The following is a 14094-nucleotide window of genomic DNA, read 5'->3' on the forward strand; positions in this document are numbered from 1 at the left end:
GGATTTTTTCTGGATAAAGGTGGATAAACTTGGTTTTTACAGTTTCTGATTATGAGATATGGTGTAATTTAGGCTATTTTAACCCTTTCAGATCCCTGTCCAATACAACTGATGTAATTTGAAGGTCTAGATCTATAATTAATGTCATGTGACTCCACCAAAATGCACAGACTTATTTGATAGGAGGTTTGCAAGCTAATCAAAGTGGACGGCAGTAAAGCCATACCGCCTTTTTAACAGTTTCAGTCTATTGATCATACTGTAAAAGTACATAATTAGCATTTCAACTGTGTTCAAAGTACACAAGATATGTTATATTATAAATACATGTAAAAAAAAAAACTGTATTACATCCATGAGTAGATGTAATACAGTTCTGATTTTATTTTCCAATGATACAATCAGCTTTAATGCATCTTATAGATTATTACAAAATTTTCATCTCATGAGGTTTTCCACATACAGATTCTTCAGATATTGAGGATATTGACAAAACAATGGCATAATTTTATTCACTGATAAGAGTTAAAAATACATTAAAAATAAATAATATCATCTTTTCTTGATAAAAGGTCTGTTAGGACCATTTACTGTCATTTTTACTTTTAGGCGATTTCTGCGTTAAAACTCTCTGTCCTCTGTATTGGACAGCACAAAAACATTATTAAGTATCCTAAAAAAAGTGCTTTTAGAGTAGAAATCAATCTTTACAATATTTTTTGTGTGTCTGGAAAATAATCAGGTCCCAAAGGGATTAAAAATTGGTGATAAATTAATTTTAAAATACAGTCATTTTAATTTTTACGCCTCTCCCCTAAAGCCAAAATAAAATAAATAAGTCCTCCCCTGTGCATAAGAAATGATTTGACACGCCTCCCCCTTTTTACACCACCCCTCCCCTCTCATAAATAAATAACAAACAGTCCCTAAACAGCATGAAATCAAATCTATGACTACTGTGTGTGTGTGTGTGTGTGTGTGTGTGTGTGTGTGTGTGTGTGTGAGTGTGTGTGTGTGTGTGTGTGTGTGTGTGTGTGTGTGTGTGAGGGGTGAAAGGGCCAGGTAGACTAGACAAGAGGAGTGGATAAGTGAGGGACAGGAGCAGCCGACACTTTTTTAAAAACCAAAGCTGGACCTGTTTTATCTCAGAGAGAGGCAGCGAGGTCTTAGCGGGGACAAGGCCAGGCGCGGCGTTGTGTGGCTGGGAGAGGAGGAGGAGGAGGAGGAGGAGGAGGAGGAGGAGGAGGAGGGGTGAGATGAGGTTGCTGTAGGTCTGTTTGTCTGCGAGCTGTGGACGGCCTGCTCCTGGGGCTAACTGATTAGGCCATAATTTGAGGGGGTGTCTTGAGGGAGCAGCCCCCTTCTTCGCCCACCGCCGCCACCCATGGGAGGCTGGGGTATCAACACACACACACACACACACACACACACACACACACACACACACACACACACGCATGCTTATGAAATGATGGATAAGCAGACGTGGGGATTGAGAACAGGAAGTGATGATTTAAACAGAGCGCCAGAGACGCCAGAAACAGAGCTACTCCTCCTCCTCCTCCTCCTCCCCTCCCTCCTCCTCCTCCTCCTCCTCCTCCGTCTTACTCACAGTGAAATGCATGCTGGAAGCAGCAGGTAAGCTCTGAATTATGTTTCACGACGCCAGCGCTAAATCATTTCATTTAAAGAGGCTGTAATCAATATTTCATCGGATCAACAAAGGAATGAATGGCACGACGACTCGTACGTGAAAACTTTCTCCGGCACAGATGAAGCTGTAATTATCCCCTCAGCTCCACTCAAGCTTTTACGGGCAATTTTGAGCCTTTATGGATGTAGGTACACCGTAAACACTGATTTTGGGGGTTGGTTTATTACAATCAATTCTAACAGTAGTAACTGTATTTGAGTAAATTAAAAGCTATTTTGAAAGATTAAAAACAATGTTTATATTGTTAGTTAATTTCGATTATTTTTGAATTGTTAATGGCAAATGTTTTATATTGTTTGTTTGTTTTAAAAATAGGCAGCATTATAAATAAATGTTATTGTTCTCTAGTGGTTGTTTGAAGTGATTTGAATTTTTTTAAATTTTTTGGACCTATTGCATTTTGCAGTTTGTTCTCATCCCAAATCGTCACATATTGACACTTTTGCAGTGGACTTTCACGTTTACTTATTACGCTCCGCGTTTAGGCAAAAACAAAAAAGCAACAACACCGGGACATCGACAAACGCACATGCTGACACGCATGGTTGGGATTAAGCGAAGGAGACACATGTAAGGTGAAGAAAAAAAAAATCACATTCAGACAAGACGCAAACACCAGACTACCACATGAAAGTCCTGGGTTTGTTGGACCCTCCCAACGGCCCCACAGACGCCCTCACACTCCTTACGTCACTGCGTTACTGCGGCGTTTCAACCTGACACTGTCCAGCGGCATACCACGCAGACATGACAGCCTCCGTGCGGCTGCATTCTCAACTGATGCCGCCAGTTTGCATGTCATGCTGCCGCAGCAGGTGCTGTCTGACGGCGGATAATAACACCACGCACGGTTCTCAGCCCACACCATCCAGCAGCGTGTCAGAAAGGTGGCTTTTTGGCATCAGGACCTCACATTGTAAACACTGTCAAAGCGGGTGTATTTGACAACTTCAGAATGATAACAGATTGAAATGTGTTACTTCTAGTAAATATATTTTCTGTACATTCAGAAATAAGATTTGAAAAACTTGGATGACGAATGGCAGCTGGCTAATATAAAGTCATCACAGAGTTTAGTCAAATGTGAGTTGTTGGAGACATTTGCCAACCAGGTGTAACAGTAACAGTTATATTTAAAGAAATTAAAAACTATTCTGACAGATTATGTTTATATCTGTGATTAATTATCATTATCTTTAATGGTCAATGGCAAAAGTAATTAGACTTTTTTTTTTAAATGTCTAATTAGGATATTCCACTAAATGTTATTGTTGTCTAGTTTTTGTTTGATAAAATGTGCAAATTGTTCTTTTTTTTTGTTACTTTAACATTTTAACACTGAGCTAAATAATCAGATTGTCACAAATGCACCTTATGACTTTAGTCACAAATCACCCGATTTAAAAATAAACCTTTCATTTGCTGCTGGTTAGACTACTCTAACATAATTTATGCCGGAGATGTGAAGTGAAAAATGTGCCAGCTGACCCTGGTCTCCCCTAAATCAAAAAGTCTGGATGCAGCAAGTGTCGCGAGGCCACATAAATGAAACAAACTACAGAATCAACAGCACAAAAAAAACATCAACAAAGCAACAAAGCAGAGATTAAAAAACATAAAAACTCCCCAGCAGCTGCAGCCACAAACACACTTCAACAATCACACAGAGAGCTGCACACTTCATACACACACTATAACGGGTAATGAGCGCGTGTTTGGACTCACCTGCCTGACGTCATCCTGGGAGTCTCCTGCACCTTGAGGTCCTCGAAAGTCCGCTCCAGGTTCTGTGCTCGTTTATTCCCACTGCAAGAGTCCACTCCACCAGTCCACACAGGCTCCCTGGTCCCAGTATAACCAGTCCACTCGGCCTCTCTGGTCCCAGTATAACCAGTCCACTCGGCCTCTCTGGTCCCAGTATAACCAGTCCATTTAGCTTCTCTGGTCCCAGTATAACCAGTCCATTTAGCCTGCGCTCCTCAGACGTTTCAAACTTTCTCTCCACAGCCATTAAAAACTCCCGGCACTCCTCACCGACGGTGAAAAAAAATCCCAAATTGACGCAAAAATCGGCCGGAAAGTCCACTGAGGTGCTGACATGTTAGCGGCATCCGGTATCCACCTTTCAAGTGTGTTTACTTTGTCACTGGTTGTGCGCGAGCTGCTTCATTAAACGAGCGATTATTTTACGCGGATGTAACTTTTTTAACTTTGTCAGCGTGCATCGACGCTAAAAATGACTCCGAATGACGCATTTCTTACTGTCGTTGTTGAGTATCTTCGCCGGGCCTGGGTGCACGTCCTGGCACTCACGCTACTGAGCGTAAACATTTGGGAAACGTCGGTTCCGGTGTTGTACCAGAGTGTGATTTTTGCGCAGCGCCTCCTCCCGGTGCGTCACCGGAGCGTCCGCCGGATGCAGAGCGCCTCCTGTCGGTCACTCTGCTCTGAACGTGATTAACCAAAAACACCCAAAAAAAATCCAGTTAGTCCGGAAACAGTTCTTTGGTGGATCAGAACTCCACGTCCATGAAGAGACTGGGAACCACTAATGCGGAGATAAGTGGCTCCCAAAAGTCCAAAAGTGGGTCGCGGGTACTTGTGAACATGTCAAGTTTGTAAAAAAAAAAAAAAAAAAAAAGTGCATTAAATTTCCGGCCCAAAGCTTTTAAAAAAAGAATTAAAAGAAAAATCTGTAGGTTTGGCAGGCATGTTTCTTTAAAATAATTGTCAAAAGGTTTGCGGAAAAAAAGACAAAAAAATGTAGTTTTAAATAAATGAACAAAAACTCTAAAGGAAAAAAATGAAAAAAATGGATTTAGCAGGCATGTTTTCTTAAAAAAAAAATGTTGACCATTTTTTTTCTACAGTCGTCCGGACTGAGCCCCCAGCATCCTGAATCCTGGTTTTAACTTATTGCACTTTATTCTTGCAATATGTTTTATTATATTGAGTCCTAACATGGCATCTTTGGTGGATTTGGAAGGTATGTTTCCTTTAAAAATAACCACATTTTTTAAATGATTTTTAAAAAAAAAAATCAGCAAAAATATTAGAAAATGTAGAGTAAGAGGACTGCGAACATAATTTGAAAAATTACCAAAAACAAATTAAAGAAGAATAAAAACATTGCCAAAAGGTTTTAAATAAAGAAAAAACATCGTCACCCGATATCATCATATCCTAACAACACCACTGATTTTACCTAATTGCCCTTTATTCTTTGAATATGTTTTATTTCATTCATGTCTTCAACCCACGTTATTTACGTTTTAATATGTGGTAATTTTGCTGATGTGCAAACCTTGAACTAAGAAGAAATTTGGACCCAGATGCTGGAGCAGCTGGAAACTGCTGCTCTTAAATGATCATACTGTCGAATCAGCATCTGTCCAAAACTTTATTGCATCAATGAAGGATTCAGCTCAGGACTGTTGCATTAAATGTTGTTATTTTTACCAAATGAAATGCAACTAAGTGTATTTTTCTACATAACAACAAAAAACCCAACTAAAAATTAAATATAGCAACCCCCTTGAGTCCAGTCTCCATGAACTCTTCATATTTTAACCACGACAGACGACGTAGTAGCTGTAATTAAGGCAGCATATGATATTTATTGCCGGGGGTTTTGAGCAGAGAGGCTGATATTTATCTGGTAATTACAGGTACTAAAGCTCAGCCCTGCTTTGTTTCCCCGCGCTGTTTGGACATCACCATGACGCTGTGCGGGTCTCCACTGTCAACAAGCAGCCTGCAATCTCCCATTAGATCAGATGCTATTAGTGCAGAGAGGAGTCTGAGCAAACAGCGTCCCCGCCTTTAAAACCGGGTTATCTAATCTCGTCAACAGGGATGAGCTGGACTTTGGAGTTCACAGACGGACGGGGTGGTTTGTCCACAAGTGCTGTTTGGAATAAAACGCCACTCGAGATCAGACGAGGCTGCACCGGTCGGTCCCCCCAAAGACGAGCTTTATGAGAGGGATCAGATAAGAGTTTGTGGAGGGTCAGACAGAGTCTGGTGGTTGGAGATGAAGCTGTGGTCCCTCAGTGGGAAGCTGGAGGCCGGGTTTGTGGCAGGATTTAAACCTCTGAAAAATTTAGCAAATATGTTTTGATTTCTATAAAAAAAAAAGGAGAAAGAAAAACAAACAGGCAATCAGCAACGTTGCATGAAATGTCGCAAATAGCAAAAAAAAAAAAGAAGCAAAAGGTGACAAAAAATGAACAGAAAATTAGCTTTAAGAAGAATGAATCAGAAAAAAAATAAAATGATTACAAAACTAAGGAAAAATACGAAGAAAACTGTATTAATAATTATTATAATGATCAAAAATTAATATTTAATTAATTAATTTTTTCCAGGACATTTCCTATTTATGTACTTTTACTTTTCATTTCTATTTATTTGGCTAATTTCAGGTAGTTTTCTTGTAACCATTTTTGGGGTCTTTTCTTTTTCTTTTAGGTCGCACATTGCCTGTTTTCCATGTTTGTCAAAGAAATCAAGCCAATTTGTTCAGGTTTCAAAGGGTTAATGGATCAATTCACATTTTTTCTGCTGTACTTATATGCTCATAAGTACATTTAACCCTTTTAAAGTTGAGCGAACCGACTTGATTTAAGCACAAAAACATGGAAAAAAGGCCATGACTAACTTAACGAGAAATGACCCCCCAAAAAATAAGAAATTGACAACAATTAACAAGAAAATTCCCTGAAATTAGCACAAAAAAAGAAAAGTAAAAGTTTACAGAAACATTCAACATTTTCTGAATATTCGGTAGGGAGTTTGTACTAATAGCACAGATACTTTTATAAATAAATGGTAAATATACCAACTTTATAGTGGCATGAACAGCACGTGTTTTTTCTTACATCACTGCTTTTCCAGAAGGCATGATGTCCCACAAACAGGGCTTTTTAAGCAAAACATGATCTTTTCTCCATTATAACCAAGTCATTTTTGTGCCGAATAACGTGCAAATGTAACATAGCCACGGTTTACAAAAACATTCAACGTCTGTCTGGAGACGTCGCCAATGTTGTACTAAAGACATAACAGCTGTTTGTTACAGAGATCACTGCTTTTCCAGCTGGCATCGTGTCTCCCAAATATGGCTTTTTAAGGTAAACATGGTCATTAATTGACCATAACCAAGAAGTTTAAATGTAATGTAGCCGTGGTTTGCAGAAAAATTCAAAATATTTCTGGAGATTGGGAATTTTGTACTAAAAACACAGTCGCTTAAAAAAAAAAGCTTGATTTGGTAACCTGAGACTGATCAAATGTCATATTAACGTCTAACTTTAGACTGCATTTTTGCACAAAACAAGCAGTTTTGTGTTTTCACGGCCAGCGTGAAGCAGAAAACTGCACGTGTGTATTGTAATAAGACAGACTTTAAAAAACGGTGAACCTCTCCTTCATGCCTGATCCTGGCCTGAGCTCTGCTGCAGCCAGACTGGCACTGAACTCTTTAGGGGGAGACACCTGAGCTGAGTTTGGAAAACTGGTCCCAGTTATTCACCCTCTCACACACACACACACACACACACACACACACACACACACACACACACACACACACACACACACACACACACACACACACACACACACACTCCTGTGACTCTCTGGTTTGTTTTGTCTCATTCATGCGCCCATCCTCTCCTGTGCGAGTCTCCATCTCTGAGTCTCTTCTGCTTCACGGCTGAGCGCTCCGGTCCGGGCTCTGAGGCAGAGGCGGCTGTGTACGCGGGCTCGGCCTGGCCCGGCCCGGCCCGGCCTGCCCAGCGTCAGGCTAAGTGCCTCTGACAGCCCACCGCACAGTTATTAACTGTGATCCGCCACCGCAGGGCCCGGGCAGCCCCGCGCCGAGGGGAGGGTCCACCAGAGGGCTCTGCTCTAAACACAAAGACGGCTTTCACCTCGCTGCTCTGCGCTCCCCGGTTTACCCTCCTGACCCCCCCACCGCACGCTAATACATATTTACATCATTTCATATAGTGTGCTCACAGTCTGTCTAATACCAACCCTGGAACCGCTGCGACGCTGCTCTGCCAACCGGCCGCTGATGGGCTCAATAAAAATGCTTTTGTGAAGGACGACTGCGCTCTGAGAAACAACGGTGCTCACTAGAACCACACAAGGTTCTCCAGCTGAAGCCCTTTCAGACAGATCTACCTAGAATCCAACGTAAAGGGTTAACACCAAGAACCATCTTAAAAAGGTTCACCCGAAACCTTGTAACCTCTAAGGGTGCACGCAGAACCCAAACATCAGGTTTTACCGAGAACCCTTTTATGTTCCAGCGGTTTAACCCTTTGAAACCTGGGCTACTTGGCTTCACTGAGAAAAAAGGTAGAAAAAGGACATGATGTGGAAAAAGTGCTTTAAAATGATAAATTTGTAACATAATTTTAAAAATTACAATAATTATAAACATAGTTTTTCCTTGCTTTTTTTGCCCCCTAAACATTTTCCCTAGTTTTTTTCTTGTTATCCCAAGACATTTTTCCCTAACTTTTTCTTTTTTCTCTACACATTTCACCCTATTTTTTTTTCCCCCTGATATTTTCTCCTAGCTTTTTTCCTTTTCTTTAAAACCCTAAAAATTATATTTAAAAAAGAAAAAACACCACAATACCTCAAACTTATTACTTATTGAACTATTTTAAAAATATTTTTAAAAAGAAACACCAAAACATCTCTTTTTATCTAAAAAAAAATACATCTAAAAAATCAGCAAAAATCTGAAAATTATCAGAAAAAAATAGAAAAAACACCCCCTAAACTCAAAATTATTGTAATTATATATATATATATGTATATATATATATATATATATATATTTTTTATCCCAAGACATTTTTCCATAACTTTTTCTTTTTTCTCTACACATTTCTCCCTAATTTTTTTCTTTTTTCCCAGATATTTTCCCCTAGCTTTTTTCCTTTTCCCTGGCCATTTTTCCTTGATTTTTTCTTTATTCCCTGGACGTTTTTCCCTGGCTTTTTTCTTTTCTTTTTTTACCTAGAAATGTATCCCTAGCTTCTTTTTCTTACCCCTCCTCCCCCAACACATTATTCCCTAGATTTTTTATTTTTCCCTATACATTTTCCTTAGCATTTCTTTTTTCCTTTTGTCCCTAGACATTTTTCCAAACCTTTTTCTTTTTTTCCCTAGTTTTTGTCTTTTTTTCCTGGACATTTTCCCCCTCGCTTTTTTTCTTTTTCCCTAGACATGACTTTTTTGTTTTTTTCCTAGACATCTAGCCTAACTTTCTTCTTTTTCCTCTTGTTTTTTCTTCTTTTTTCCCTAGACATCGTTCCCTGGGTTTATTTATTTTTACTCTAAACATTTCCCCTAGATTTTTTCTTTTTCCCCTAGACATGTATACCTACATTTTCACGATTATTTTCTAAATCTACAAATTTCTTGCATTTTGTGTAACATTTCTTGCAAAGTTACTCATTCACTCTTTCTTCCATATTTTTGAAAGAAATCACAATTTGCTCTGGGTTTAGTGGTTTGTAAAAGGCATTTGAAAGCAGCACAAACTGATGTCGCTCCAGGTTTTAAAGGGTTAATGGGTTAACTCTTGGTCTTACAAAGAACCTTTTCTTCAATAAAAGGGTTCTCCAGAAGCAGCTGGTTCTGGGCAGAACCTCGGAGCTCCAGGATGAAGCCTTTTGGGACCTTTATTTCTCAGAGTGTGTGGAGGCGGCTCTCTTATGGAGGAGTACTAGAGGACACGTACATACATACATACACACACACACAGGAACATACAGTAACATACATGTTCTCCGTTCTCGGCTGCATGTTCCCGAGGAATGCGTCCGCACTCTGGTGGCTTTCATCCCTATAGGTGGTCTGCAGCTCTGTTTGTCCTGCGCTCGCCCTCCAGTATCCCCGCCGCCCCCTTTTTTTCCTCCTCAGGATGTGGGAGAGCGGAGCGCCATCAGCCCCCTTCAAACAACAACACAACACGGGTCATTAGATGACAAAATTGGGAGAGAAATAAATAAATGTTAGTGCGGGGGAGGACAGAGAGAGTGAGATCCATAATGACAGCTGACTATGTTTAGCCCCCAGAAAGGCACAGGGATAAACAGCCGCTCGTCCCAGCTAACAGGAGGGCTTTAAGTCGCCGGATCGAAAACCCCCAAAGCCACTTTTTCCTGCCCACACCGGCCATAATGAGAGCCCCGCCATTCAATTGTTGAATAGTTGAGGCTTTTCCCTTTGAGGTGACTGGCTTTAATATAGCACCACGACACACACAGTGGAGCGATGGACGTCCCCAGCAGCGTTCAAAGCTGTGGCGGGAGAAGGATACGGCTGACATGCATTATTCCTTACAAAAGCTGCCCTTTGTTTGCTTTATGCTCAGATCCCGCAAATTGCAGGCTTTGTCCGTCAACATTTCTTATTTCGGGCAGTCCTTTTTTCTTTTTTTCTCCCTCCTCGCCCACCCCCACCTCTCTCTCTCTCCTGCTGTCCTCTCTGGACTCGGCATTGTTGGTGATTCACAGCATCGATAACCAGCGGTGGAGGAAGTACTCAGTCTCTTTACTGAAGTACAAGTACTTATACTACACTGTGAAAATACTCTGTTACAAGTAGAAGTGCTACATTGAAAAAGTTACTTAAGTAAAAGTAAGAAGGTAAAATCAGAAAAAAAGTACTTAAATATTAAAAGTACCCAATGCAGAGACATTTTATTTAAAACCCTAATAATTATATAAAAAAAAAAATAAGAAAAAACACCACAATACCTCAAACTTATTGAAAAAAACACACCATAAAAAATGTTTTTTTTTAAACATTTTTAAAAAGAAACACCAAAACACCTCAATTTATCTAAAAAATACTTCTAAAAAATCAGAAAAAAATAGAAAAAACACCCCCACAACTCAACATTATAATATATATATATATATATATATATATATATATATATATATATATATATATGTTTTTTTATTATTATTTTTACTGTGAAAAACAGCTAATTAATACTTATATTTGCTTTTAGATCTCCCTGCAGACTTCTAACAAGTTTGTTCCATGTTTTAAAACTTATATTAAGACAACAAAAGTTTGGGAAACGTCTGTGAGCGTCTCCGTGTCCTGCTCTGAGTAATGCTCCGTCTTTACAAAACCCTGCATTTGACAGGTCAGGCACCATTAACCGAGCACACTGCCGAGTCAGAGCAGGTCAAAACACCCATTGGCGCCACCACACACACACACACACACACACACACACAGAGATTGCTCAATTAGCCTGTGCCTCTCTTAACCCTGCAGCTACGCTTATAAGTCATTACACTCAGGGTCAAGTGTGATCCCTGTGCTTATCTGCATCAACGACTGGCAAGTGCAGGCGTTCTCCTGCACACGTACGTGCACGCGCACGCGCGCGCGCACACACACGCACACACACACACACACACACACACACACACACACACACAAACAAGACTCTGGCGAGTGTTGTGGGTAATAAAAAGTGATTTAGGGAGCGATGTGATTGAAGAGGCAATGCTGCCCTCATGTGCTCTGCAATTTGTAATTACAAGTGGTTAAAAAGATATTATTTGCGGTGGATTGGTAAATCCCCGGCATAACTCAGCCCGCTCTCTGTCCTCGGAGTCACGGATCGGAGAGGGTCACACACAGCTGCCTCGTGTAGGGGAGAGCGGGGTCGGTTTGGACAGTCGGTGCCCTTTTAGCGAGTTGTAAAGTAACTCTGCCTACATTATTCACCGCGCTCGGCCAAACTCTCTTCACTCTCAAACTCAAAGTTGAGATTTTTTGACTATTTTTCACATTTTAATGATAGTTTTAAAAATTTCATTGAGTAAATTTTTGATTCTTTTGTCAGTTTTTTTCAACCTTATTGTTTTTAGTCATGCCACATGCAAAAAAAAAAACATCCCCGAAAGGCTTCTGACCCGTCAGTTGATGCTAGTATTTAAGGTCTCCATCATAGATTTGCACAAAATTTGTTGACTGTGGGTGTTTGCATGTTCTGTAAACTGTTAACCCTTTGAAACCTGGATCATCATCACTTTTTTGTGCTGCTTTTGGATGCCTTTCACAAGTATTTTAACCTCTGAACCTTTAGCACATTGGTTAGTTTTTTTTTTTTTTTTTTTTTTACAAAAAAAGGGAGAAAAGACAATTATCATCTCTATAAGAAATGTTCCATAAGTTTCAAGAAATTTCGAAAATTATTTTTTGACAAGAAATTAACCCAAATATCGGCAAGAAATCAGTAAAAAGTCCAAGAAAATTACCTGAAAATCGGCAAAAAGAGAGTAAAACAAACAAATAAGGAAATGACCTGAAACAAAAGTGCTTCAATAAAATTACAATAATATTTTCACATAATTTTAAATATGTAATTGTGACAATTATAAACATAGTTTTCTAGAGATTTTTCCAGCTTTTAAAGTTGCTCATCGCCTGCGTCCCATGTTTTTGAAAGAAGAGCAGCCAGTTTGGGTTTCAAAAGGTTAAACCTGAAAAAGCATCAAAATTGATCTTGCTCATCAAAAAGGAGGATCTCTCTGTACCCCCTACAGAGGTTCGGACTGAGCCCCCGAAGTCCTAAAATCCTAGAAGCGCCCCTGGAAATATGTGAAAAACAGTTTCCCTTTTTAAAATAGGTAAAATAAAGATGAAATTCTTGGTCTAGTTGTTCACTACCATAGAAAAGTAAACGTACGCGGTTTGATAACTGCCAAATTTCATACTTGGTATCCTTGAAACTGGTCGATTGCTGCAGCACAAACTTCAGCTCGTGTGTATTATTTTTGTGACCTTAACCCTTTAATACCAAATTGGTTTGATTTCTGTCAAAGGCATTAACAGAAGAAGGCAATGAGCAACCTAACAAAAAATGATCCAAAAATGTAAAAAAAAATTTACAAAAAGTTACAAGAAATTTTACTCAAAATAAGCAACGAAAAGTAAAAAAAAAAAAAAAGTTTTTAAAAAAAGGAAGTAGAAATAAACAGAAAATGATCTTAATGTGCAAAAAAAGAAAAAATATGCTGAAAAAAATTTTATTTTGTAAAAAAAACCCCAAATGTATGATAAAATTCATAAATGAAAGTTTTTGCACATTTAATCCCCACTTTTTTAATATCAAATAACCCCTCAGCTAATTTTCCAGATGGTTTTATCACTTTATTACTTTTTTGGTTTTTGCAAATTGCGAGACATTTCTTTCTTTCCAAGTTGCCTTTTTCCCAAATCTTAAAAAAAAAAAAATCACTCAACTTGCTAATTTTTATTCTTCTTTTTCTTTCTTTAATTAATTATTTCTGTACATGATTATGTATGTAACTGTCTTTTTCATTACGTAGTCTATTGTTGCGTTGTTGTTTCCACTTATGCAACTGTACGATACTGTCCTTTTATTTTGTCATTTTTCAGAGCAAGTGAGTGATTTATCTAAAAATATTAATGTTGCTGTTCCTGATGTCTGAGGGAATCAATAAAAATAAAATTGAAAAAATATATTAAAAAATAAATAAAACAAATTTTCTCAGGTTTCAGAGGATTAGACGCTTGTGAAAAGATCTCTGAACAAAAACAGACGATGATCCAGGTGTTAAAGGGTTAAAGAGGTCTGAATCTGCGCGGTCACATTAGACTCTAAAAAGCTGTAAGGTGAGACAGCGAGAAGTTTCCTCACAAAGCGTCTCCTCTCCTCTCATGAGCCTCCTCGGTCTGAAAATGACTCCGGGATGTGTGGCGGGCCGGGGAGGAAACTCCCTTCACCGCAGCCCTACTATCTCTGTGGGAGTTCATTATACACACACACACACACACGTTCATAAACACATGTTGTACGGACAATACACACACGCAGTATCTGCTGTGGGAGATTCGTACACACTCAAACAGTCTGAACACTGGTGGGCAGATGTGCGCTCCACTCACCACACCATTAACTCACCATGGTGGATATGTTTCTGCGGACATCCCCCGCTCCACCCCTGCAGACAGACTTCCACCCACAGGCCCTCCACCCACAGGCCCTCCACCCACAGGCCCTCCACCCACGACGTGCAGGCGGGGGGACGTGTCTGCGACAGTGAACCACTTGTGTTCAGACGGCAGCCGTTACTGTAAAACAGACAGAGAAGTAAAACCACAGAGGGGTCACAAGGTCAAGACGTTTTTAGGGGTCGTTCCTTCTATCACATGGATCCTGCACACACACACACGCACGCACGCACACTTGCATGCATGCATGCACGCCGTACGCACACACACACACGTATATCTACTCTTGTGCAGACCTTCACTGACTACATGCACCCTCTAGCTTTTAACATTAAAGCTGCAATAAT

The 14094-nt window shown here is 39.7% G+C and overlaps 1 protein-coding gene and 1 long non-coding RNA gene across 5 annotated transcripts in view; both read right to left on the reverse strand.

The window, feature by feature from the left end:
- satb2 (SATB homeobox 2) overlaps window positions 1-4041 on the reverse strand; it is a 131656-nt gene extending 127615 nt beyond the window's left edge. For 2 of the 3 annotated variants that reach the window (XM_088083724.1, XM_088083723.1), the window contains exon 1: window positions 3440-4041. In XM_088083724.1, the coding sequence (XP_087939850.1) occupies window positions 3440-3453 (14 nt within the window). In that variant the 5' untranslated portion in view covers window positions 3454-4041. The remainder of the gene's footprint in view (window positions 1-3439) is intronic. The other variant, XM_088083725.1, reaches the window with a different exon arrangement.
- A 617-nt stretch (window positions 4042-4658) lies between these two features.
- On the reverse strand, window positions 4659-13973 carry LOC148188596 (uncharacterized). 2 transcript variants are annotated; one of them, XR_015777731.1, is made up of 3 exons: window positions 13698-13973; window positions 9522-9691; window positions 4659-5807 (listed from the first exon to the last, which is right to left on the reverse strand). It is a non-coding gene; the product is annotated as an uncharacterized LOC148188596 (long non-coding RNA). The 2 variants fall into 2 exon arrangements; XR_015777730.1 differs by having other exon boundaries at window positions 4659-5837.
- Between the last annotated feature and the right edge of the window lie 121 nt (window positions 13974-14094).

This window comes from Plectropomus leopardus, chromosome 10 (genome assembly GCF_026936395.1).
Source record: "Plectropomus leopardus strain MGB_pleo_1.0 chromosome 10, ASM2693639v1, whole genome shotgun sequence".
Lineage (NCBI taxonomy): Eukaryota > Metazoa > Chordata > Actinopteri > Perciformes > Serranidae > Plectropomus > Plectropomus leopardus.